This window comes from Camelina sativa, chromosome 11 (assembly GCF_000633955.1).
Source record: "Camelina sativa cultivar DH55 chromosome 11, Cs, whole genome shotgun sequence".
NCBI classification, from domain to species: Eukaryota; Viridiplantae; Streptophyta; class Magnoliopsida; order Brassicales; family Brassicaceae; genus Camelina; species Camelina sativa.
This window is the reverse complement of record NC_025695.1, coordinates 29,534,215-29,560,312: the sequence shown is the minus strand read 5'-3', so window position 1 is coordinate 29,560,312 and position 26,098 is coordinate 29,534,215. Positions and strand designations below refer to the sequence as shown.

General features: G+C 41.1%; 5 protein-coding genes, 1 long non-coding RNA gene and 1 pseudogene across 18 annotated transcripts in view; 1 reads left to right on the top strand and 6 right to left on the bottom strand.

Moving 5' to 3' along the window:
- Positions 1–551, bottom strand: part of LOC104724608 (NADH dehydrogenase [ubiquinone] 1 beta subcomplex subunit 8, mitochondrial) — a 4,341-nt gene extending 3,790 nt beyond the window's left edge. Inside the window, exons 1-2 of the mRNA XM_010443135.2 lie at positions 273–551; positions 69–155 (exon numbers count right to left, since the gene is read on the bottom strand). Of these exons, the coding sequence (XP_010441437.1) occupies positions 69–155; positions 273–410 (225 nt within the window). The 5' untranslated portion in view covers positions 411–551. The remainder of the gene's footprint in view (positions 1–68; positions 156–272) is intronic.
- On the bottom strand, positions 1,297–2,443 carry LOC104728489 (annotated as a pseudogene).
- LOC104728488 (putative 57 kDa heat shock protein) lies at positions 9,447–18,256 on the bottom strand. 13 transcript variants are annotated; one of them, XR_002033963.1, is made up of 7 exons: positions 18,145–18,256; positions 14,734–17,711; positions 14,430–14,598; positions 14,142–14,347; positions 13,516–14,016; positions 13,384–13,440; positions 13,209–13,299 (listed from the first exon to the last, which is right to left on the bottom strand). XR_002033963.1 is itself a non-coding variant. In XM_019231663.1 (3 exons), exons 1-3 carry the CDS (start codon positions 18,197–18,199, stop codon positions 9,680–9,682), a joined length of 669 nt encoding a protein of 222 aa, XP_019087208.1. In that variant the 5' UTR covers positions 18,200–18,256; the 3' UTR covers positions 9,447–9,679. The 13 variants fall into 13 exon arrangements, 1 of the variants encoding a protein (XP_019087208.1); XR_002033956.1 differs by lacking the exons at positions 13,209–13,299; positions 13,384–13,440 and having other exon boundaries at positions 13,924–14,016; positions 14,734–15,815; positions 15,929–16,011; positions 16,106–17,711; XR_002033959.1 differs by adding an exon at positions 12,607–12,696 and having other exon boundaries at positions 12,813–14,016.
- Positions 19,282–20,032, bottom strand: LOC104724606 (14.7 kDa heat shock protein-like). The gene is made up of 2 exons (XM_010443134.1): positions 19,906–20,032; positions 19,282–19,806 (listed from the first exon to the last, which is right to left on the bottom strand). Exons 1-2 carry the CDS (start codon positions 19,964–19,966, stop codon positions 19,433–19,435), a joined length of 435 nt encoding a protein of 144 aa, XP_010441436.1. The 5' UTR covers positions 19,967–20,032; the 3' UTR covers positions 19,282–19,432.
- Positions 20,299–21,665, top strand: LOC104724605. The gene is made up of 2 exons (XR_757712.2): positions 20,299–20,740; positions 21,501–21,665. It is a non-coding gene; the product is annotated as an uncharacterized LOC104724605 (long non-coding RNA).
- On the bottom strand, positions 22,013–22,890 carry LOC104724604 (RING-H2 finger protein ATL79). The gene has a single exon (XM_010443133.2). The coding sequence runs from the start codon at positions 22,631–22,633 to the stop codon at positions 22,130–22,132; it is 504 nt and encodes a 167-aa protein (XP_010441435.1). The 5' UTR covers positions 22,634–22,890; the 3' UTR covers positions 22,013–22,129.
- Positions 22,998–25,522, bottom strand: LOC104724603 (heterogeneous nuclear ribonucleoprotein 1). The gene is made up of 5 exons (XM_010443132.2): positions 25,293–25,522; positions 25,086–25,172; positions 24,754–24,977; positions 23,365–24,424; positions 22,998–23,284 (listed from the first exon to the last, which is right to left on the bottom strand). The coding sequence occupies exons 3-5, from the start codon at positions 24,973–24,975 to the stop codon at positions 23,271–23,273; spliced, it is 1,296 nt and encodes a 431-aa protein (XP_010441434.1). The 5' UTR covers positions 24,976–24,977; positions 25,086–25,172; positions 25,293–25,522; the 3' UTR covers positions 22,998–23,270.

The following is a 26,098-nucleotide window of genomic DNA, read 5'->3' as shown; positions in this document are numbered from 1 at the left end:
TCAATCAGAAACAATCAATATAGTACTAGGCCGCCCATAATAAAATCTAAATAGATACACAAATATACCTTTCCGACGGTATCAGCAATACGATCAATGCAAGGTTCGGGAAAGGCAGTCCCGTTGTCCCACATGAGCTCGTCGTTAACCGAAAGCTGAGTCGCAATTGAGAAGAATCATCAATCAATAATACATAGATACAGAGAGAGAGAGAGTCGGGTTTCCCAAAAAAAAAATCGAAACCAAGAAGAGATTTTATGTTTTGGACTCACCGGCTTATTGGGGACGATGTGTTTGCCGACGGGGAGACCCATTCCGGAGCGTTGACGAAGTGAAGACCCGACGGATCTGGCGACGACGCCGTTTCCACCCATGATTCTTGATGCCACACCGCTCAATCTTCCAGCCATTTTTTTTTGCCTTCTTCTCTTTCAGGGTTTCTTCTGAATCGGGGATACAACCACAAATCAAATGAAATTCGACTTTTTAGATTAGATTGTGTTCTCAATCTTGTTGTTTGTACGCAGGCAGTAGTAAACTTGAGCGAGCATCCCCTAAACGCCGTCGTTTAAAAAGATGTCAATTTAGTAATCTCTGTTTTTACGGTTTTCTAAAGGGTTTGTTGGTAAAATAATACATTTTATTATTTTTCAAAACTTAACTACAATTATAGTATTTTAGTTATTAGATTCAAGGAATAATCTAATAAAAAATATATATATATATATAATGTTAATAGCACAATTGTAAATAAAATGATTTGTAAAGGATTAAAAAGTAATTCAAATAGTAGTAAATAGTGAAAGTATGTGTTTTACTAATTTTAAATAGTGAATGTACTAATTCTCTAAATAAATTTTAAAAATGTACTAAAATTCCAATTTTCTCTTTTCTAAAACAAAACCAGCAAAAGGAGAGGAGTGATGAGGATTACGAAACTTTTGACTTGTCTCTGATGCTGATCGATAAATTTCGACAAGAAAATCAGACTAGAATCCTTTTATGTATGACGGTTTCTATATATTCATTTGGGGACTCTTGAGTTATTTGATGGATCCAGCTTAATTAAGGGAAAGAAAGACATGCTGAAGAAATCACTTGAATTGATTCCATAGCATGCAAACACAAAAAGCCATAAACGAGTCTTACTCTCTCTCACACATACCACCATTGTCTCAACTTAAAACATAGAAAAACTAGTCAATAATGTAACTTGTCCCAAAATGAAAAACATATATAGTAGAGTAGAGTAGAAGAGAGGGAGAGAGAGTGATACATAGTTTAATAGAGCTTCCTTTAGTAGGCGTTGTTGTTGTTGTTGTTGCCAGGAGGTATAGCAACAATCTCGAGAACACCAAATTCTACATCCCAACTGATGGTGTGGCTTGAAACTACAGGTAGAACTCTGGAAGGAGGACTTATGATGCATCCCAGGTAGGTTCGTCCGCTCCCATCATGCTCATACACGTTCTTGATCTCAGCTTTGAATCTGATTCCATTCTCATACATATCAACTTGCACATCATCCTTACAAACACCTGGCAAGTCTGCTGCATAGTAAAGCCCTATTCCCACTATTGCAGTACCAAACAATACTCCCTTGCGACCTTTCACTATGTACGGATGATCCTCCAAACGTATCCCGGATTGACCTGTCGCATGCGCATGCGTGCAAGTTCCAACCAAAATCATCAGATCGTGTATTATTTTGCAACAACGTAACTATTGGATATGGCCGGCATGAAAAGATTGTGACTAATTAATTAGCTTTAAAAGAGGAATATCATTGATGGGATCGATCGAACCTGTGAAAGGAGGCACGGTGAGAGTACACTTGTCGTTGTTGTTGTGGCTCTGTTGATCCTTGTTCACCTTAACCCTTGACCTTGAGAGAATCATCCTCAAAACTCCATCTTTCATTTTGACATCCTCCAGGCCAGTGATCTCGCAGCAGTCACAGCCAAGACCTGCTGTTCCAGAGTACTCACGCACCCAGTCCATGTCGTGGACAGTCTCGCCGGACAAAAAAACACAACCTTTTGTCTAACGGCGTCAACTCTGAGGCGAACGGCGTCGTTAGGAACACCGGGCAAGTCGACACGGACATAGAGCTTGTCGTTCTCCAGAACCTTCACTTCAACGAAACCCTTTGGACCCGCTTTCTGGAACTGATTGTTCGTCGCATAAAATCCCTCTGTGATGAGTGTAGTACAAAAAGATTGAAAAAAAACGTCGTCAAAAACTTCATGAAGAAAGCATACAGAGAACAAAGGGGAGAGATACTACTACATAGTCTACATGGATTCATCATATATTTGGGTGTTCATGACCAAAACAAATAAAAGACTTACTTTTTTTTCATGGCAAAAAGATGTTTCTATATACATAAATCAACCATCAAGGAACAAGAAACTGAGTAATGAACTAACTTGATCAGCTTCATTTTCATGAAAAAAACCACATTTTTTCGGAAAAAAGCTATATATATATATATACAGTAAAACCTCTATAAATTAATAATATTGGGACCAAGACATTTTATTAATTTATAATGATATTAATTTATAGATATATTTTTAATTGTTTTTTTTTAATTATGAATTGGAACAATTATAGCAAAATAAGATTAAACTTTCGGATGTTATAAATTTTATGGTTTAGGAATTGAACTTGTAATATTTATAAAGCATTATTGATAATAAATTACAAATACTATAAACAAATTGACTTATACACATGACATACATAAATTCAAATTTATGAATAATAATAATATTAATTCTCATATTTTAATAATCTGTCTAATTATCAAATTGTAAATGATGCATATCTAAAAATTAAAACTTTAAAATTTAATTATTTGTATGACATGTTATAAAATATTTTAGAGATATCATTATAGTTTGAAAATACAACATTACAAATGTTCTATAGAAATGAGTTTTAGGAGAAACATACACTATTATATCAGTATATATATATATATATATATATATATAAATTTACATGATTATTAATTTATGATATTATTGGGACCATATTTTACATTGAGATTTCAAAAAAATTATTATCTTATTATCTTATCGAATATTGTTAATTTTTATACTGGTCCGACTTGGGACCAGCAAAATTTATTAATTTATAGTGATTATTAATTTATAGAGTATTAATTTATAGAGGTTTTACTGTATATGGTCTTGGGAAGATCTATGATATGTATGCAGAGCAACACCCTCCAATTCTCTATCAATACCAGAGGAGGAAGAAGAGCCCAAGTGGCTAAAAGCCCAAGCAAAAGGATCCAGTAGACCAAGAGGAGTTAGTAAGCCTCTTAGGGAGGTCACTTTAGTTTAAATAAAGAATAAGGTCATTGTCTCTTGGTACGGTGGCCACAACGGCTCTGTAGCATGGAGACAAGGGATCATTAGGGTTTGTTGCTAGTACTTAAAAGTAGACAAGGGCAGAGGAGTAGGTATCGAGAATAGTGAGTACTTTTTTAAGGGGAGAGGAGAGACTCCGATATTCTCTCTAGTTGGTTTCTCTTTATCTTTCAATAAAGGAGTATTTGTCTTTTTACTTGGTTTACTTGGAAGTTTCACATCCTAAACGTAACAAATTGGTATCAGAGCCTTCTTTCTGTGGGAAACCGTTGGGTAGATGGTGCTTAAGAAGGTGGAGGAGTTAGAGAAAATCATGGAGAACATCCAGAAGGAGGTCCAGCAACTGTCAAACTTGGAGTTTGACGTCAGCGCCATGAAGAAACAACTGGGGAAGTTGGACGTCTTGGAGAAACAGTTGGGGAAGCTGGACGTTCTGGAGAGAATGGAACGAAGAATGGTGGAAGAGGACCGTCGTGCGTGGGGATCTTCCAAGGGCAACGTGGAGGAATCGCAAATCTCCGGAGTGGAAAAGCAGAGCGGAGGGGAATCCCAGCAACGCCTTCCGCAAAGCCCTATGACAGCGATGGGAGAGACACAAAAACCGAACCCGCCAAGAGAGGAGAGAGAACCCCTTTCGAAAAGGTTCGAGCTTCCTCTGTTCGAAGGAGAAGAGGCGGATGGATGGGTTGTACGGGTGGAACAGCACTTTGAGTTGCAGGAGCTCACGGAGGAAGACAAGTTGAAGGCTGTCCGAGTCTGTTTCGTTGGGAATGCACTCTCGTGGTACCGCTGGGAGAAGGACCGGAACCCTTTTCTGAGCTGGGAACAGTTGAAAAACAGAGTGCTTGAAAACTTCGCTACAGCGCACGACCTGACCGCCGGCGAGAGGCTGCTGTTGCTTCGACAGGAGGATACCAGCGGACAATACTGCAAAGAATTCATCTCTCTCGCGTCTAACGCTCCGGAGGTGTCAGAGAGGGTGTTGGAAATGGCGTTTATGATCGGACTGAAACCCAAGGTACGGAAGGGGGTGAAGTTGTTTGAACCGAGAACCCTGAAAAAAATGATGGACCTCTCTCATCTGGTTGAAGACTGGGAGGCCCAAGGAGACTCACCGGCACCGACGGGTGGGAAATCGCGGGCAAAACACCGATGAGAAGCACGGGAGACAAGAGTTCGTCACGTGGGCCCTACCAGACGGGTACGGTTATGTCTTCTAATAATAAGACATTTCCTCTGTCGGAGCCTAAAACGACATCGTCTCGACCCTTTGGGGATAAAAGTTCTAATACAAACCCTAAACCTGAATCTCAACAACCACCGTTCAGACGGCTGACGGATGCGGAGGCCAACGAACGTCGAGCGAAAGGGCTGTGTTTCCGGTGTGACAAGCGATATCAGGTCGGACATCGATGTCGCTTCAAGGGGCTTCAGATCTTGTTGGCAACCGCCGACGAAGAGGGGATGGACGGAGAGGAAGGAGGAGAGGGAATCATGGAAGAAACCGTGGAGGTACCAGAGTTCGCGGCAATCTCAATTCAATCCGCCGCGGGAATCTCCTCTCCTCGCACCATGAAATTGAAGGGAAACGTGCAAGGGGTCGAAGTAGTGGTAATGATCGACAGTGGCGCTACCACAACTTTATATCCAGTTCAATGGCGGGAAGACTAGGGATCATTCCGAGAGGCACCGCGGGATACGGGGTAAGAATGGGTAATGGGCTAATGGTGAGAGGAAGCGTGTGTGTCAGTGCGTGAGGTTGCAACTACCGGGGTATACTTTGATCACTAGTTTCCTTCCCTTGGAACTGGGTGAAGCTAATGTCAATCTCGGGATGCAATGGCTTGAGACGTTGGGAGACACCATGGTCAATTGGAAGGAACAGAGGATCGGGTTCATGGTGGGACGCGAATGGGTCACCCTCCACGGTGACCACAGTCTCCAGAACTCCGCTGTCTCACTTAAGGCTATGATGAAGGCGCTGAAACACGAAGGGGAAGGAGTGTGGATCAAATGTGGCAGTATACAAGCGGAGGTAGGTGAGGAAGTGACCCCGGATGAGCTCCGTTCGCTGTTGGAAGGGTACACTCAGGTGTTTGAGGAGCCACAGGGTCTACCTCCATCACGAGGAAAGGAACATGCCATCACCTTGAAACCAGGTGCAGAAACGGTCAGTGTGAGGCCCTTTTGGTATCCTCAGGCGCAAAAGGAGGAGATCGAGAGGCAAATATCCATCATGCTTGCAGCAGGAATCATCAGAGAAAGCGGGAGTTCCTTCTCGAGTCCTGTCCTCCTGGTGAAGAAGAAGGACGGCAGTTGGAGGTTCTGCGTCGACTACCACGCCTTGAACAAGGCCACCGTACCTGACAGCTACCCAATTCCCATGATCGACCAGCTCTTGGACGAGTTGCACGGTGCCAAGGTGTTCTCGAAGCTGGACCTTCGCTCGGGGTATCATCAGATCAGGGTGAAGTCGGAGGACGTACCTAAAACCGCTTTCAGGTCACACGATGGGCATTACGAGTTCCTTGTCATGCCCTTCGGGTTGACAAACGCACCTGCTACCTTCCAATCCTTAATGAATGACATCTTCCGCCCCTTCCTACGACGCTTTGTGCTTGTGTTCTTCGACGATATTCTCGTCTACAGCCAGTCACTCGAGGAACACCAAGGTCACCTCAAGGAAGTCTTACAGACGCTACAGAAACATAGCCTGTACGCCAATCGCAAGAAGTGTCAGTTTGGGAGCACGCAGGTAGAGTACCTCGGTCACATCATTACAACCGATGGAGTAGCTGCAGACCCGAGAAAGATCAGTGCAATGGTTGAGTGGAAGACACCAACGAATGTCAAGGCCTTACGCGGGTTCCTGGGGCTCACCGGATATTACCGCAAGTTTGTGCAGAGCTATGGGGTCATTGCCAAGCCGTTAACGTCATTACTGAAAAAAGATCAGTTCGAGTGGGGACGAGAGGCAGAGGAAGCCTTCCAACATCTTAAGACAGCCATGAGCACAGTACCGGTGCTGGCTCTACCAGATTTCTCTGAAACGTTTGTGGTCGAGTCTGACGCCTCCGGTACAGGGTTAGGGGTCTTTCTGATGCAGCAAGACAGACCCATCGCATACTACAGTTACTCATTGACCGACAGACAGAAGCTCAAATCGGTTTATGAATGAGAACTAATGGCAATAGTGTTTGCTATTCAGAAATGGCGACACTACCTGTTGGGAAGGAGATTCTTGGTGCGTACCGACCAGAAGAGTCTGAAGTTCCTGTTGGAACAAAGGGAGATCAATATGGAGTACCAACGCTGGCTCACCAAAATTTTGGGGTTCAATTTCGACATCCATTACAAACCCGGGATGGAAAACAAGGCTGCTGACGCCTTGTCTCGCAAAGAAATGGTCCCAGCTTTGTTTGCGCTATCAGTTCCCGCAGAGGTTCAGTTGGAGGAGATTTGTTCTGAGGTGGATAAAGACAAGGACTTGCAAGAGATCATACAGGGCTTGCGCACCGGTGTTGGAGCAAATCCTGATTATTCATTAGTCCAAGGGCGGTTGTTGAGACAGGGAAAGCTGGTGATACCTAAAGGGTCTACGATCACTGGATTACTAATGAGGGAGTTTCATGAGGGAAAATTGGGAGGTCACGGAGGGGTGTTAAAGACTCAAAAGCGGATTGGTGAATTGTTTTTTTGGGAAGGGATGATGACTGACATTCGCAAGCATGTGGCGACTTGTCAAGTTTGTCAACGCTACCAACACTCCACACTCTCTCTCGGGGGCTGTTACAACCTCTGCCAATTCCTGAGAAGGTCTGGGAGGACATCCCTATGGATTTCGTGGAGGGTTTGCCCAAATCCGGAGGTCATAATGCAGTATTGGTGGTGGTAGACAGGTTGTCCAAATATGCTCATTTTTTACTGATCAAGCATCCTTTTACAGCAACGGACGTGGCGAATCAGTTTCTTCAGGAGGTTATCCGGTTGCATGGTTTTCCTCGGTCCATCGTTTCCGACAGAGACAAGGTCTTCACTAGTCAGTTCTCGAAAGAGTTGTTCAGATTGGCGGGGACCAACCTTTGTTTTAGCACCGCTTACCACCCCCAGTCAGACGGGCAGACAGAGGTTACTAACCGAAGCATGGAGACCTACCTTCGGTGTTTGGCGGGAGACCAACCATGCACCTAGGCAAAGTTCCTTCCTTGGGTAGAATGGTGTTATACCACTTCGTTTCACTCGGCTATCAGGATGACTCCATTCCAAGTGCTGTACGGCCGAGAACCACCCACCTTGGTGAAATTTGAAACCGGTTCTACAGCCAATGCAGACTTAGAACAACAACTGCAGGAGAGGGACGCAACGCTGGTTTTGATCAAGGAACACTTACACAAGGCTCAGCAGTTGATGAAGGCACAAGCGGATGGTCATCGCAGAGAAGTAGAGTTCCAAGTCGGGGATCAGGTCTATCTCAAACTGCGACCATATCATCGATGCAGCTTGGCTAGACGGGTGAATGAGAAGTTGACAGCCCGTTTTTATGGTCCGTACAGGGTAGAGGCAAGGGTGGGAGCAGTCGCATATCGCCTCAAGCTACCCCCGGAGGCCAAAATTCATCATACATTTCACGTGTCTTAGTTGAAAAAGGCAGTCGGGGATCAGGTGGTGTCCACTACCATTCCCGCTCAGCTTTCAGGAGAAGGAGTCCTTGAAGCATAACCAGAGAAGATATTGGGGCGACGCACGAACCCTCGTTCAAGGCAGACAAAAGTTCTCATTCAGTGGAAGGGCCTTCCTGACTACGAGCGTTCTTGGGAATGGGTCAATACTATCAAAGGTCAATTTCCACTCTTTAACCTTGAGGACAAGGTTGATTTCGAAGGCGGGGGTAATGATACGTATGCAGAGCAACACCCTCCAATTTTCTATCAATACCAGAAGAGGAAGAAGAGCCCAAGTGGCTAAAAGCCCAAGCAAAAGAATCCAGTAAACCAAGAGGAGTTAGTAAACCTCTTAGGGAGGTCACTTTAGTTTAAATAAAGAATAAGGTCATCGTCTCTTGGTACGGTGGCCACAACGGCTCTGTAGCATGGAGACAAGGGATCACTAGGGTTTGTTGCTAGTACTTAAAGGTAGACAAGGGCAGAGGAGTAGGTATCGAGAATAGTGAATACTTTTGTAAGGAGAGGGGAGAGACTCCGATATTCTCTCTAGTTGGTTTCTCTTTATCTTTCAATAAAAGAGTATTTGTCTTTTTACTTGGTTTACTTGGTTTACTTGGAAGTTTCACATCCTAAACGTAACAATCTAATTAATAATAGCTGGAAAACAAAAAGAGATAACTACTAGAGGAAGAAGAGATATATACCTCCAACGCCTGGAGTTCTTGACAGGTCAATGCATCGCACCTTTCTCTCACCCATCTCTCTCTCTCTCTTCTTTCTTTTAATTTGTTTTCCTCGCTCTTCTACTAGGACGTTGCATAAAAATGGCGTTTTTATTTTATTTTGCTGTTAATAAAAAATAGAGACCCATCGCACCGTCTGTGACGTGGCACGCTCCAGGTGGTTCTTCTTTTTTTCTCCCTTGATAGCCAAGTTTTATGGGTCTTGCCTACGTCACTCTCCTCATCTTTTAACCACAAGTAAAAAAACTTGCTTCCTCTTTCTTAATATTTTTACGTCAAGAGAAGGAGCTGACGTTACCAATTCTATGAATTGTGTTTCCTGTCACAAAAAGCTATAATAAACTTTAAAAACATCATCTCTCTCTAATTATCTGTAGTTTATACAACAACACTAGGCTCCTCTATGAACATTTTCGATTCAACTGGGGGATTATCAAATGTCCGAGGATCTGTACACATTTGACATTCCATGTAGCCCTTAAGAGAATTGTCAATATCAGCTTTAGGGGTTTCTGATTAATCATCAACATAATCATCAGGTTATTCGGTGGAACCAGCTTAGGGACAAACAAAAGAAATTAGAAAAGAGTACTTAAAGATTTGTGAAAACAAAAGACATATGAATCACTCTTGATTCCATAACAAACACAAAAGCCATAACGAGTATCACTCTCTCTCACACACCATTGTCTCAACTTAAACAAATAAAACTAGTGAATGCAACTAATTGTCCCAAAATGAAAAATATAGTAGAGCACAAGAGAGGGATATGGGATTATTAAACAGGGCTTCTTCCTTAGGCGTCGTTGTTGTTGGGAGGAGGAGGTAAAACCACAATCATGAGAACACCAAATTTTACATCCCCACCGATGATGTGGGTGGTACCACCGAGTTAGGTTCGACCACTCTCATCATTCTCACAAACGTTCTTGATCTCGGCTTTGAATCTGATTGTATCCTCATTAGCAGAAACTTCTACATCATCCTTACAAGCACCTGACAAGTCTACTGCAAAGTAAAACCCTCCCCCTTCTATTGGTGTGAAGGAAAGTGCTTCCTTGCGACCTTTCACGATATACGGATGATCCTCCAAACGTATTCCGGATTGGCCTGTCGCGTACCAACAAGAATTAGATCCGTGTGTGTCTGTGTTATTATACAACCAAGAATTAATTGATTGTAAAAAAGATGGTGACTTTAGAGATCGAACCTGTGAACGGAGGCACAGTGAGAGTACACTTGCTGTTGTTGTTCTTGTTCCCCTTAACCCTTGAGAGAATCATCTTCAAAACCCCATCTTTCATTTTGACATGGTCCACGCCAGTGATCTCGCAGCAGTCACAGCCAAGACCGGCTGTTCCAGAGTACTCACGCACGCCTTCCTTCTTGTTGATGATGACCGTCTCGCCGGAGAAAAACACAACCTTTTGTCTAACGGCGTCTACTCTGACGCCAGCGGCGTCGTGAAGGACACCGGGCAAGTCCACACGAACATAGAGCTTGTCGTTCTCCAGAACCTTCACTTCAATGAAACCCTTTGGACCCGTTTTCTGGAACTGATTGTTTGTCGCGTAGAATATTTTATTATGGCATCTACAGTACCAATCTTTTTAACAAATGCCATTTTTACTGAATTATTTTCTTGCTTGCCACACTTTCTATGTTTAAAGACAATTATATACTCTTGTAATTCTTTAACACAACAATTAAAAAATAAATATTAAATTATTTCTTTTACAAAACCTAAAATTTACTTTTCATCTTCTTCTTCAATTTCTATTTCTCATTCCAACGACAGAACTTGGTTTTTTTCTCTCTAATTTTTTCATTGAAATCCTCAAACCTTTCATCTTTTAATCTTTATATCATGTATATCTCTATTCAATGATGACACACGATGGAGACCAACCCTTCTATAAATCGTTTCTTCATCCACACCATTCTTCGGCCATGTTCTCCATCTGATTCAGGTATATTTTTTGATGAATCAGATCTAGTTGACTAAGTCTAAGTCCATTTTGTTCTAACTTGATCTAGCAATTTGTCTCGTTCCAGATATGTTTTCATTGAGGTTGGGTATGAGTTTTTCTATGTTAATTGTGTTTCTGCTTTTGGTTTCATACAAAAACAGTGACTCAACATTGGGCATTCGATGGACCTGATCCAGTGAACCAGATCCGGCGGACCATATTCGATGGAGCAGATCCGATGGACCAAATCTGATGAACCAAATCCGATGGAATAAATTGTCCATTTCCTGTTTTCTAACTTGTTGTCCATTGTGCATATATACTGACCAACTGATTGCCACAAGTCATAGACCAGAGAATGACACAAGTGATGCACCATCCACATTCCAGCCAGGTTTTACTCTTTGGACCAGAAATTTGTCTTTCGATGGACCAGATATGGTCCACTTAATATGTCCATTTCATATTTTTCCTAACTTGTTGTCCATCATGTTTTTTATTTTGATCGACAACTAATTATGATTCATAATAAAATGTAATAGCCTTTGGTCTATCTATATTTGACATTTGTCTATTTGTTATATTACTTCTGCTACTTACGAACTCACTTTCACTAGTGATGGACAATTGCAAACATTGCACATATTGTCTATCATAACTTGTCTACTACATTTAGTCTATGGAAAGAGAAATATGTGTTGGATGACATAAATGAAAAAACAATAAATGACATAGAGATACATGACATCAAATTATGGACCAACAATTTATATGAGAAAGAGAATTATATCCATAATTAATGTTGTCTACCGCATAAACTGTCATATCCACACCAAACAATTAATTGTTAGTTTTTTCTCTTTTTTTTCTTATAGGGGTAATATAGTATTTTACTCTTATGACACACAAATAAAAATGACATAATCGAAAAGGTAAGACGAAAATTGGCATTTCTCACAACTTTAATTATGAAAATGGCATTTCTCACCAAATTCCCAATAGAAAACGTGACGTCAAAAACTTGGTAAAGAAGAAAGCAAACAGAGAGAGAACAAATTAAAGGGAAGACATTTATGAAACATGGAACTTATTATTTCAATTTAAATATTGTCTATGGACCTGTGATGTCGGCGAACCGCTGGTTCCCTGAAGATCGTGCTTCCGGCCAAAATCCTACTTCAGCCATGGCTGAAAGTGGTTTCCATTGTCCCCCACCCCTCCCTCCTGACCCTCCAAACCAAAATCCCCTTGCCTCCCTCTCTGACTTTCCCCCTTTGTCTCCCATCTCTCCCACTGTTGCTTCCCTTTCCCCTTCTCAAACTGATTACATCGCTCCTGAGCGAGTAGTCTTAGCTCTAAAAGCACATCATAAATCCACTCATGTGGTTGTAAACCCTCAGGCTCAGGCACATCTCAATGCCTACAATCAAACTCTGACCCTTAACCCTAGATCTCTGACCCTTAACCCTAGATCTGATAACACTGCTACAGTTTCGAATGCTAGTACTATAGCTGAAATTGACGGCTTGCTTCCTTGTCCTACTCCGAAGGTTAACCGCATCCTCCTAAGTAATCCACAATCCCCAACTCCACCTCGTACCCCAATTATCCCAACTATCCCAACTATCTCCCCTCCTATCCCTACTGCCTCTACAATCTTCCTCTCCCCCGTAAAAAGACTCAATTGCTGAACCTACTCCTGCAGCAACTACTCCAGGGGTTACTATCACAAAGAATGTTGTCGCTACTCCTATAGTAACTCCTCCTCCTCCTGTTCCAAATCCGCAAAATCATCCTCCTCCCAGTCGCAGTGCGAATTCTTTGGCACAACGACTCAAAAAAGAAGCTGACAAATCCCTCTCTCGACTTGCTCCAGTAGACTACTCACGAGAAGGAAAGCCTCGAATAGTCATCCCTGATTCGGTCTTCCACGAGAGTGCTGCAATACACAAAGATTTCATCTTTGGTATGTTTAAAGGTCGACTACCATCTTTTAAGCAAATTCAAAGTGTTCTTAGTTACATATGGGGCAGAGGCCAAAGATTGAAAATTCACCTTAATCATTCAAATAACTCGATGCTTGTCCGCTTACCAAATGAGTACATTCAAACCAAGGTATTGGAGAAGAAAATGTGGTACATTGGTGAGTGTATGTTCTTGGTGGCTCAGTGGGATTCGTTTGGAGGAAATAAGCCTGACTTGAATGCTATTCCAATCTGGGCTCATCTCAAAGGTATGCCTTTTGACCTGATGCACCGAAAAGGGATCAGTTTAGTAGCGGGCCTGGTCGGAGAGCCAAAGGAAATGGATGATTTTACTAGAAATCTTGTCAGTTTAACTGAAGCGTATGTAAAAGTAGAACGAAACCTGACAGAGCCTCTACCTTCAAGTGTGGAGGTTCTTCGTGAGAATGGGGTAGTCATCACGATAGCAGTCGAGTACCCATGGATCCCACTAACTTGTTCTAACTGCAACGAAATTGGCCATGTCGTCAAGTACTGTCCTTCTGTTACTACTCCTTGGGTTCCAGTTCGAAGCAAACCTGCAAAACCACCCTCAAAGCAGCCAATACCACAAAGTCCTGCTTCTAAGTTAGATGCTGCAAAAGAACAGAACCCTTCAGTACCTGAGAGAGATCCCTCTTCCTCCTGTCCCATTGTCTCATCTCTGATCCCCGAGTGTCCTGTTTTGCAACAAAAACCACCAATCAACCCCCACAAATCCTCAGCAAACACAACAAACAAACCAACATCCTTACCTGGCCAAGTGGATTGTTGTCCGATCTCCTCTCTTGCTACTCCAAACCCTTTTGAAGTTTTAGATGCTACCCAACCTCCCCCTGACCCCTCCTTACTGTTAATCCGCCCTCAACCATCTCCTGTCTCAACCTCTCACACACCCTCCTTAACCCCTCCTCCCTCTGTGCAACCATCTGATATGGAAATAGAAACTGCAGTTCCCTCATACTTGGAGCCTCCCCCATCTTCGGGAGAGTCTCCCATTTGTCTTTTACCTCCTCACATTCCCATGTATATACAACCATTTTTTTGGAATGTTCGAGGACTAAATGACTCGGATAAGCATCGGCCTTTTGCTAATTAGTTATACACTAACCAGCCTCTTTTTGGTGCCATACTAGAAACCCATATAAAAGAACCAAACTTGAACCACGTCATGAATCTTACCTGTCCTAGATGGCAGTTCACATCGAATCACAAATCAGATGATGATGGCAGGATAGTTCTCATCTGGAGGTCCCCTGCATCAATAACTGTTCTTCATCAATCACTTTACATGATCACTAGTGAAATCACAATTCAAGGGGGTCACAGATTCTTTTTCACAACAGTTTATGCGCCAAATGAAAGTGACAATTGTACTGACCTTTTGTGTGAAATCATTGATCTCCAGCAGCGGTTTCAGTTGGACTCTCTTCCCTGGATGGTAGGAGGAGATTTCAATCAAATTATCCATCCTGGGGAACACTCCAATGCAAATGTCAACCACTTAACCTCGCGAATGACAGAGTTGCGGGATTGTCTCTTATAGCTTGATTTGTTTGATGTGCGCTATCAAGGTCCTCTTTTCACCTGGTCAAGTAAAAATCCTTCAAACCCTATAGCCAAAAAACTTGACAGACTGCTAGTAAACAACCCGTGGATTGCTGCTTACCCGTACTCTATCGCCTCTTTCCTTGCTCCTGAATACTCGGACCATACACCGTGCCTTCTAAACCTCGATGCAACCCTTCCTTCTTCTGGTACCAAACCTTTCAAGTTCTTCAACTTCCTTTCCACCCACCCGCTTTTCCTCCAAATGATGGAAACCAATAAGATTCTAGCTGGAAACACAAATCAAAGGGAAATGTGTTTGTCGACTCTCAGTGCAAAACAGAAAACACTCAAAAGAGAGCTAAAAACACTTTCAAAAAAGAATTTTTCAGATATACAAAACAGAGTGAGAGAGACTAACTTACTGCTACAAACTGTGCAAGTACAAGCTATATCCAATCCGTCGCCAGCTCTGTTATAAGAAGAGAAAGACCTCCACACCAAATGGAATTTCCTCAGAAGGGTGGAAGAAGCGTATTTCCGACAGCGATCTCGCATTAACTGGCTTAGAGAGGGAGATTTAAACACGGGTTACTTTCATCGCATTACCAGGATCTGCAATGCATTCAACGCCATCAGATCCTTCTCTAGCTCTTCGGGAGCTATTATTGATGATCCAGTTGAAATGAGTCGACTGGCTGTTAGTCATTTTGAATCTCTACTTGGTCATGTTGTTATGCTACCCATCTCTGGTTGTCCTGCATGGATACAAAGCATTATAACTTACCGTTGTTCCCCTGAACTAAAACTCACAATGGTAAAACAGCCTACCATTGAGGAAATCACAAACGTAATGTTTAAGCTAAATGCAAATAAGGCACCAGGGCCTGATGGTTTTACCTCTGCCTTCTACAAATCCGCCTGGGGGATCCTTGGTTCAGATGTCACCACAAGCATTCAAAAGTTTTTCCACACATCCTTCTTGCCTTCAGCGACTAATGCAATAACACTTGCTTTGATCCCGAAATTCCCCGGAGCCTCTCTCATCTCAGATTTTCGACCAATCTCCTGTCTTAATACTCTATATAAAGTCATCTCCAAGCTTCTGGTAGCAAGAATCAAACCTGCCCTCCCAGCTTTGGTCTAGCGGAATCAAACTGCATTTATCAAAGGAAGACTATTAGTTGAAAATACCTTGCTTGTTGCGGAACTTGTAAATGGTTATCATCGAAAGTACCCAAACGGATAACAATAAAGGTTGACATCGCAAAAGCATTTGATACTATCCGATGGGAGTTTATCTTTAGCTGTCTAAGGGGAATAGAAGTACCTGAACTCTATATTCAATGGCTTCGGGCATGTATATGCACTCCCTCCTTCTCAGTTGGCTTCAATGGGCGCGTGCATGGGTACTTTAAAAGTAGAAGAGGGCTCAGGCAGGGTGATCCACTATCGCCTTACCTCTTCGTTCTTGCACTAAACTGTCTTTCTGCCATGTTAGATAAAGCTGCAGAAGAAGGAAAAATAAAGTATCATTACAGGTGTCGTGATTTAAAGCTTTGCAGACGACTTGTTGATATTTGTAGATGGATCATTAGCCTCGGTTCAAAGGGTCCTTACCATTTTGAAGGATTTTGAAGCTGTCTCTGGTCTGGCTGTCAGTCTCCCTAAGACTAGTTTCTTCTCTTCCGGGCTTTCTCAACCTGGAATTGACCAGATCAAACTTGAAACAGGGGTTAGCCATGGACAACTACCGATCCGTTATCTATGCATACCTCTCTACACTAAAAAGCTTACCTTGCTCGACTCTGCTCCTCTGATCCAGAAAGTAAAAAGTAGCTTAAATGCCTGGTCCATGAAATCTCTCTCATTTGCGGGAAGGTTACAACTCCTAAACACTGCGATTGCTGGACTGACGAACTTCTGGTGCTCAGCTTTCCTCTTGCCAAAGAAGTGTATTGACACATTGAACTCTCTAACTGGTGTTTTCCTGTGGAAAGGAACTACAGAGGGTCATCACTCGGCCCGAGTGGCTTGGGAAACTATCACAAATGCGAAATCAGAGGGAGGACTAGGTATTCGTGACTTGCGAAAATGGAATACAGCATGTATGATAAAACTTATCTGGCTCTTATTCTTCAGGGCAGGCTCGGTGTGGGTTGCGTGGTTCAAGTCGGCTGTTCTCTCTGGAGATCTTAGTAACTTTTGGACCCGGAAGCCAAGTAACAAGTTCTCCTGGTTAACGAACAAACTTTTAAAGCTTCGGGAAGAAGTATTCCATTGGATAAAGATTAAGGTTGGCAATGGAAGAAAATGTAGGTTTTGGAGCGATCATTGGTGCAGTCTAGGACGACTGTCAACCTACCTGCACAATGAAGGAACTTTGGACATCCCGCTAAGATCAACCATCGCAGACCTCTAGCGTCATGGCACATGGAGGGTACCACCTGCACGATCCGAAAAATAGGTCAATCTTCATATTGAGCTAACTACCTTACAACTAGCAGACGAAGAGGATAAGTACATCTGGTGGATTAATGACCAACTGCGAGATGGTCGAACTACTGGTAACATCTACACTGCCCTAAAAGAAACTCTACATAAGGTGGCATGGTATAGGATCATTTGGTTCACTAAAGGCATACCAAAGCATAGATTCCTCACCTGGTTATTTGTGTTGAATAGATGTCCAACTAGGGATAGACTTCGATCTTGAGGTTTACAGGTAGATCTGTCTTGTCTGCTATGCGGATCGACTGAGGAAAGTCGTGATCACCTTTTCTTTGATTGTCCGTTCAGCTGGAGCATCTGGAACCTCATCGCCAACCGCTGCTCCTTCTCCCCTGTCCGTTCTTGGTCTGACTGCCTTCAGCAGCTCACTAGCTTCCAAGGTTCTAGAGTTGTCAAGATACTCCTTCTCACGGCTTGGCAAGCTACGATCTACAACATATGGACGGAAAGGAACCATCGTCTTCATCGGAACAGCTTCAAGTCCGCCGACCTTATTGTTAAACAGATTGACTCTTTTGTGCGAAACAGAGCACTCAGCTACCGTCACTCTAACTCCATCCTGTCCTCCGACATGCTACAACTCTGGTTTGAAGGATCTCGTTAAAAGAAAGGACAAACCCTAATCGCCACTGGATTCTCCTCTTATCTCTCTCACGATCGTGTTTTTTCATCTCCAATCATTGATGACAGCGTGGGATGGTTCGAGTTGATTACTACTGCCTAATTGTTTTATTGGTTATGATTCAACTCTTCGGTTCAAGATTGGTTCTATTTTAACTAAGAGTTTTTTTAGTTTGGTTTAATATTTATTCTAATATCTATCTCATTGGGCTTCCAATATTGGGTTTCGGTTCTGTAAAACATTTGGTTCCACGCCTTTAAATTTGAATGCCTTTTAACAAAAAAAAAAAAAACATGCAACTTATTTATAACTCGATCTGTTTCATTTTCATGAAAATAAAAAAATAAAAAAAAGGACCTTACTTTTTCATGAAAACAAAATAGATGTATGTATACAGAGAACCATCGAGAACGTACGAGAAACTAGATCAGTACAGAACTAACTTGATCAGCTTCAATTTTCATGAACAAAAAAAAAAACTAGCTTTTCAAGCACAACAAAAATGTAAATCTTTGTACCAAGTTCATATATGTTATCACTTAAACAAGAAAAAGGAGAAAAATTTTCTAGATAAAAACAACATTTTTCTGGAGAGATTACAAACAATAACATGAATGTTCTTGGGAAATCTAATTTTATACTAGCTAGCTGGTAATTAAAAGGAAAACAAAGAGAGATAAGTAGTGAGGAAAGAGATAGATACCTCGAACTGTTGGAAATCTTGACATGTCCAATAATTTTCGCTTTGGCTCACCCATCTCTCTCTCTCTCTCTTCTTTCTTTTCTCTCTTCTAGCTAGTTCTATGTTGCGTAATTAAGAATGGCGTTTTTTTTTTGGTTATATTTTGCTGTTGATAAATATAGACGAAGCACCATGATGATGAGCCTGAGGTAGTACAGTCTGTGACGTGGCACGCTCCAGCTGGCTTTTTCTCGCCTTCAATCGCGAAGTTTGACTGGTCTTACTACGTCACACACTAGCTAACTTTTTTTTCTTTGAAAATATGTGAACTTTCATTAAGAAAATCTGATTGTAATGATTACAATAGCTTGATATTTAAGATAATCCTTGCCCAAAAAAAATAAAAACAATCACCTAAAAAGTTCTAAGCCACACGTGCAAGAGCCTTTTGAAGTTTTTTTTATGGTCTTTGCAAGGATGGCGTCACGTACTCGTCGATCAAGAGCCTTTAAAAGAAAAACTAGCTAACTTATTATTAATGTATATCTCTCGGCAAAAACAAAAGAACTTGCTTTCTCTTTTGAATTTTGAATTTTTTTTTACGGTAGAGAAAGAGAGCTGACTTTACTAACTCTATGAGCAGTCCCATGCTTTTTCTCCATTCGTTTATACATACGACAAAAAAAATACTGCAAAAATAAAATTGTTCCATGCCAATCTCTTTCATTTTTTTCACAGTGATTGAATTGAAGATGACGCTGACGTCAGCAATCTTCATGGCTAAAAAAAAACTATGAGCTGTCAATCTTTCTTGTTTTAATTTACATCAAAAGATCTAAAAGTAAAAATTTTCAACCGTTGTTGATAATTAGTGTTTATCAAGTTTTTTCTCATCAACTCAATTTAAAAGTTTGTTCTTTTAATGTACACGATTTCATTAATATCGTTCAAAAAGTTCTCAAGGTTATGTCTTTATCTAGTTTGATCATGGCAATAATCTATATAGTCTGGTGGATTAGCTAAATTATATAATGTAAGATTAAAACAAAACAAAAAGAAAGGTGACAACTTTTTCATTTATTGAGATAGAAGAAGTAAGAGAGTACTACTTAATTTTTGACCAAAAAAAAAAAAAAAAAAAAAGAGTACTACTTAATTAAACCATTGAAGAAATTAGATAAACATAAACCAGCGCTGCATGAGCAAGCCATTGATATAGATAGATAGATATAGATAGATAGAGACGTTAGCTAGCTAGCTACTGAACCCTAGCTAGACCACAAACCAAATCACGAAGAGACGACACAAATCAGGTGCGATGATGTGGTTGACTGGGTAAACGAATGATCTTCTGATCAACGACACCAATGGAGGCCTTTGTGCCGGGGATCTTAGGGACGGTGATCCAGAGCACTCCGTTGATAAGCTTCACCTTAGTTTTCTTCACGTCGAACGCCTCTGGGTCGACCACCATGGAGCCTCCGTACTTGCGTCCGGCGTTTTCGTACTCGGGCATGGCTGGTTCGTCAGCGAAGAAGTGCACGTTGTTGCCGACCGTGTCGACCCAGTAGTTGAGGTCTGACTCGGGACACCCAGGCAAGTCGGCTCTCATCACGCACGCGTTCTTCGTCACACTCACCTCGTACACCGCCTGACTCCCACTTTTCTGAAATGGGTTCCTCACTACACATTACACAACAACACCACAAAATTAATTAATGACTTTTTTAACCTAATAGAGAAAGAGTACAGATTTGTCCAAAAGATGAAAACTTTACTTACATGGAGTCGGAGAACTGTTCTCGTCGGAGCTGCCTGCGTTCGATTCCATTTTCCGACTCATTGTCTCAAAACGACTCTCTCTCTCTCTCTCTCTCTCTCTCTCTCTCTCTCTTTGGAAGGTAATAGGATGTTGTGTTGTGTGACTGTGACTCTCTCTCCTACTCTTTAAATGCTATTTATAGCCGAGAGAGGACTGTATAGCCTAAAAGGTTTGGGAAAGGCCTGGAGTTACCTATCATTAGGCCCATTTATAAGCCCAATAAATATTAGGCCCATTTCTCGGCCCAATAAGTGTTGATTTGGTGAAATTCTGAAATTGAGCTTAAGTACAGGTTACATCATAGTATTAGAGCATCATTAGTGGTACTCTCTGTTTTGGACCCCAAATACACAATATTAAACCATTATCGAGTCCTTGGTGAGTATCGCTGCTTCTGATAGCAATTCGAGCAACACCCTGAGTAACGCGACGTGGCGTTTTGCCATTGGTTACAAGTTAAATATAAAAGTTAATTTTTTTTTTCTGAGAAACGCAACCGACTCTCTCTCTCTCTCTCTTCTCTGTCGGGTGAAAGACAAAGGCGATCGAAGTCGCGATCTTTCCAAATTCCGGGAAAATCCACCATTTCACACGAATTTCCGGCTAAATATGGAGGTTGATGGCAACCGGAGGCGATGGCTAACCAAAGTCGGTGTAACCCTAAGATGATGACGCTTCGGTGGAGCACGACAAACAACGGCGGAGGTTTCAGATTGGTGGGACAATGACGGCGGAGGTTTCCGGGGGTCTAAAGCGGACGACGAGGTCCACCGGCTAACAGATCGGAGAGATAAGGTTCGTCTCCTCATCATCGATTTATTGCATGTTTTGCTAATTCAACGGATTGCTAATTCAACCGGTTGCTAATTCATTGATTGTTAGAATTGTTAATGTTTTGTGTCGGTTTAACTTATTAGGAGTTGATTCTTTGCTTTTGAGATTTGATTGATGTTCACTTATGTTTGTGTTTGTGTAAGATTAGTAGAGTGTTTGTGTTTGTGTTTAGTGTTTATGTTTGTTGTTCTGATCAGTAGCGATCCCAAATGTTTAGTGTTTGTGTTTGTTGAGAAGGAAAGTAACATGAGATTAGTAGAGTGTTTGTGGCGATCCCTGTGTTTAGTGTTTGTGGTTGTTGTTCTGTTTGTGTTTAGTGTTTGTGTTTGTTGTTCGGATCAGTAGCGATCCCTGTGTATAGTGTTTGTGTTTGTTGAGAAGGAAAGAAGGAAAGATTAGTAGAGTGTTTGTTGGACATCGTTTTGTAAACCCGTGTGTTGTTGTTAATGTTCTTGTAGATTGTAGATTGTAGAGTGAACCCGTGTGTTCTTGTGATCTTATGTTTGTGTTTGTGTTTTAGATTGTAGAATGAATGAGTAGCTTTTTATGTTCTTGTTAATTACTCTGTTTTGTCTCTTGTTTGTTTAACTCTTGTTTATCTCTTGTTTGTTTAACTCTTGCTTATATGTGGTTTGTTTTACTCTTGTTTATCTCTTGTTTGTTTAACTTTTTTTTATCTCTTGTTGTGATTAACTCTACTTGTCTTCTTCTTTTGTTTCAGGTTTTGGGACAACATATGAAGTTTGTAAAATTTTATTGTTTTCTATTTTATGTAATATAAAATTTTTAAATAATTGTTTTGTCATTTTAGATAATAAAATTTTGATAATTAATAAACACAAATTAAAAAAATATTATTTAAATGCTTAAGCAACCTTCTTTGGGATTCTCTAATAATGAGTTGATTTTGCTTAAGTTCTTTTAGAATTGTTTTAATTAATTTAATATTAATTATATAATTAATTAATATGAGAGTAACTTAGGAGGGTTGCTCCACTAATGATGGTCTTAATTTCCATATAATTTCTTCTCCTATATGCTATACACATTTGTCATCAAGTTGCTCTAGTTTTTTCCTAGATTCTTTCACTTATTAAACCCATTGATTCTTCTGATTAAAAAGCCTCTGGTCCAGCAACTTTCTCGTACAATGTTTTTCTATCAATCTTATTAAAAAAACTCATCACGGCTTCCTTTCATTACGTGGCGATGTAGAATTAGACTGGTAACTAGTACTTTGGTTGGTCTGTGTTACTAATAATACTATAGAACAGAAACAGAGTAATCTCAAGCAAAACATGATACAACTCTAAGCTTTTGAAAGACAAGATGGAAAAAGAAGAAGAAGCTCTAAGCATTGATCTGGCTGGAAGGAGTTTCCGAGTGTTGTGGGAAGATAGAAGTTCGGCAAGTGGGACAGGAGGAGCGGGAAGAGAGCCATTTGTGGATACACTTGACATGGAAACCATGCTGACATTTCTCCAGCACTTGGATGCTCTCTCCTTGTTCGAACTCCGACAAGCAAATGGCACACTCTGCTTCAGCTCCTGCAAGCTCAAGGTCGGATGAGTAGACAAGCGTAGGAGTTGGTGCAGCGGATGAAGCAGCTGCCTCAGGGTCATCAGGCTTGTGGTCTTCGTTAGTCTCGAGGGTTGGCCGGAGAAAGCAATGGATTGCAGCGTAGAGGGAGAGAGCACATATGAGAGCTGAGGCGAGAAGGATGAGAAGATCTGATGCGTTGGCTGTGAAGTCAGTAGAGTTGGAGTAAGGCTTCCATCTGCAAGTATGAGAGTTACACGTTGGAGTTGATGCAGAGGACAGTGGTGAAGCTACTTCCTCAACTAGCAACCGCATCTTTATCGGTTTGAGAGAGCCTCGTGAGACGAGACCTTATAGAGGAGGAGTGTAGGGACAATGGTGGCGATGATTCCAGTGAAGTCTTGAAGCTGTAAGAGAGAGAGAGTTTGAGGGGATTAGGATGTTTCGTCTCTAGTTTGAGGACTGTAACTCTCGCTTCTCTCTCTTTTGGTCCACTTCACATAAATGGATATTATTGTGATGGATGATGGATTGCTTTCTTTGTCCTGTGGCTTATCATCATCCACATGTTTTGACACACGTCGGCCTCACACTACGTTGCCTACATTCTAGGCAAATTGCTCTTTTTTAATTCGTTTTCATGTTTGAATTTGTCAATATATGGATTTAGTAGATAAAAGGAAGAGAGACAAGAACAAAATACATTTCATTGTTTCTTTGTCTCTTTATATCACTCAAGTTTACATCTTTTCTTTTGAAGATAAAAAAGAAACAAACCCCCAAATTAGGAAAAAAGGCTATAACAACAATCAAAATAGTAAAAAAGTAAAAAAGAAAAGCTTTAAGCTTTTTGGAACCAATAATTTTTTTTTTTTTTAATAACTTTTTTCCTCGTCTAAAAAACTCTCTTCTGCAATCATCTGATCTCCAATAGTGTTGATTTCTCACTTCTCTAAGCTGCAATTCCTGCAACATCAACCATCTTTTCATCAGATTTTGATTTTTCTATAAAATGATCAAATTCTCAGATCAAAAATGGCACATACCTCCGTTTGGTTGCCTGTTGATGTATCCAGCTGGTCCTCTAGACATGAAGTCCAATGCTCCCATCCCCAATCCTTCCTCTGCCTTTGCAGGCAGTGAAAGCCACATTGAGTCGCTGTACAGAGAGTCTGCCTCCAAGCTACTTGAGCCGCTGCTGTAACCACCAACATGAACTCCTCTCATTGCTTCTAATCCTACGCCTCCTCTCTCACCGTGGTAGCCACTACGTGCACGTGCAGCTGCTCCCCAGTTGTCTCCGATGCTGCCTAGTGAAGGCATTCCAGAGTTTCCATTACAGCTGCTTCTTGATATCGGCGAGTTTGACATGTAACCAAGACCACCATTTCCCCATAAATGGTTCTTTGCTGCTGCATTTACCACAGAACCATTCCCAGCACTAGCTCCACCCAACTCCATCTGGTTACCATACCTGTTGAGACTCGCAGTATATCCAGGGCTGAAGGGTCGACCAAAGCCTCCACTAGAACCAGATCCATAGTTCTGAGTCTGGTTTGGCTCAAAATTGAGCTCGATTCCATATCCATGTCCAAACGGTGAGAAGCCGCCCCTATTACCTACTGCTGGACTGTACCTAACTTCAGGTTTTACTCCATAACCAGAGATTGGACTCGGGCTGAACCCTTGGGTGTACTCATTCAGTAACGAGCTGATTCTACTACTGCCAAAGCTATTTACATTCAGTTGGTTCCGCATTGTGTTGAGAGCCATATCCTTAGGAACAGCCAGTTTGACCTCCACCATTTTACCATTGAGTTCGTGGAATGTCTTGTGGAGCACTTTGTCGACAGCTTCCTCAGAGTCATACGAGATGAACCCAAAGCCTCTAGGTCGCTGAGTTCTGTGGTCATACATCACCACAACATCAGTGATCATACCAAACTGAGCAAAATACTTTTTGAACTCAGCCTCTGTCACCGAGGATGCCAAACCCCCCACAAAGATCTTCTTGGTGTTAGATGGGCCAGGTGATCCCTGAAGGCTGCTGTTACTTTTGTTCATGACTGCGTGATCATCTCTTGGAACTGCCTTCTTAGCCTCAACCTGTGATCATGGAGAAAATCAACACAGGACACAACAAAAAGAGAGCAGTCGAAGTAAGACTAAGTAGCCATGAAAACAATCCAAGTTTTAACATGTTTATTAGTGTGTGAGAGAATGATCGAAAATGCATTTATCAGAGGGAGAAAGCTCTTTCACTTTTACGCTGACTGTAAACTTAAAGAGTCAAGTAATTAACTAAAAGGGGAATTAGAAAATCAAAAGGGTTTGCTTTGAGAAGCAGCAACTTCTAAATGAAGCAAGTAATCAGCGAGACTGAAAGTGGAAGCAATGTATGTATGAAGAGTGTTTGGTTAAAGGAGGAAACTTACAATTTTGCCATCGATAATATGTCTAAGCAAAACGACTCTCTCAGCAACATTAGGATGAGCAAAGACAACGAAACCAAAGCCACGAGCACGACCAGTGGCTCGATCTTTCATGATGACAGCCTCTAAAACCTCACCAAAACTCTGAAAATACTCACGAAGACGATCTTCGCTGGTTTCCCAAGATATCCCACCGATGAAGAGCTTACATGATTCCATTTCCATTTCTGCGAAGAAGCAAGACAAGCAAATAAAGGTTGTGTTTTTTTGGTATTATACATATGGATCTAAAAGTGGGGAAGAAGAGTGGAATCTGAAACACCAAAAAAAAAAACCTGAAGGGAAGCAAATAGGATGAAAAAAAGAGCAGATGGGTCGTGATCGGATTATGTCAAAACCGATCGACCCACGATCTTGGATTCCTGCAAAACAAAACCCCAATGATCATCAAAAAGGTTGAAGCTTTGGAATCAAAAAAAAAAACAAAAACAAAACCCAGAAGATGAAGAAGACAGCGAGAGAGAGAGAGAATATATCAATACCGTAAAATAAAGAAACGGAGAAAGAGAGGAAAAACAAAAAAAAGAAGAAGAGAGAGCTGAGATTGAGAGAAATCTTGAGATTTGGAGAAGACAAAGGTTTTTAATAAGAGGGCGAGAGGCCCTCCTCTCTCTTTTCTGATTATCGTCCAAAATTTTTAGACTTCTTCTCTCTTTTTTTTTCTTTTTTTAATTTATTTTGGAAATCTTCTTCTTTTTTTCTTTTCTTTTTCTTCTGCGATAAAATCAAAAGAAAAAAAAAAAACAAAAAATGGATGGAAGCAAAAACAAGCAATGCTCTCTCTCTCTCTCACAGCAGCACAAACCAATTTTTGGGAAGAAAAAGAATAAAAGGAGAAAGCTTTTTCTTACGTTTATTTTTTATTTTATTTTATATGGAATGTTTTGGCTAATCGTCATCGTCCCTCTCTCTTCCCTTCTTAGAGACGAGGGTAATTTCGTACTCTTTCTTCTCTGTCTGTAATAACAAATTAATCTTTTTTCCTAAAAACAAAATTTAATAACCGACGCTTTGGGTTACCAATGCGTGCACCCTTTTATTATTTCTTTTTTCCCATAAGTTAAAAATCTATCATTAATTAAGTTAATCCTGATTCCTTCCTACTTGTAGGATTCAAATCTTATTTGGTAATTCTTTTTTTTTTTTTTCTTTTTCCCAATGAATGATTCTTCTAATAAGTGCTAATTGTGAAGGATGCAACATGTGATTTTAAGAGACAATCAATCATTTTTGTTGCAAAATACTAGTACTAATTATTGTTTGAGCCTTTTTTTTTTTTTTTTTTTTT

Bases quoted from the DNA above. Each gene is read 5' to 3' on its own strand.
- LOC104724603 (XM_010443132.2), bottom strand. From the start codon at position 24,975: ATGGAAATGGAATCATGTAAGCTCTTCATCGGTGGGATATCTTGGGAA. The intron at 24,425-24,753 runs GTAAGTTTCCTC...CCATGATCACAG, and splicing joins ATATTATCGATGGCAAAATT to GTTGAGGCTAAGAAGGCAGT.
- LOC104724604 (XM_010443133.2), bottom strand. From the start codon at position 22,633: ATGCGGTTGCTAGTTGAGGAAGTAGCTTCACCACTGTCCTCTGCATCA.
- LOC104728488 (XM_019231663.1), bottom strand. From the start codon at position 18,199: ATGGGTGAGCCAAAGCGAAAATTATTGGACATGTCAAGATTTCCAACA. The intron at 10,394-18,144 runs GTATCTATCTCT...TTTGTTAAAAAG, and splicing joins AAGATTTCCAACAGTTCGAG to ATTGGTACTGTAGATGCCAT. The intron at 9,898-9,997 runs GTTCGATCTCTA...GGTACGCGACAG, and splicing joins CACTGTGCCTCCGTTCACAG to GCCAATCCGGAATACGTTTG.
- LOC104724606 (XM_010443134.1), bottom strand. From the start codon at position 19,966: ATGAGTCGGAAAATGGAATCGAACGCAGGCAGCTCCGACGAGAACAGT. The intron at 19,807-19,905 runs GTAAGTAAAGTT...TGTAATGTGTAG, and splicing joins GAACAGTTCTCCGACTCCAT to TGAGGAACCCATTTCAGAAA.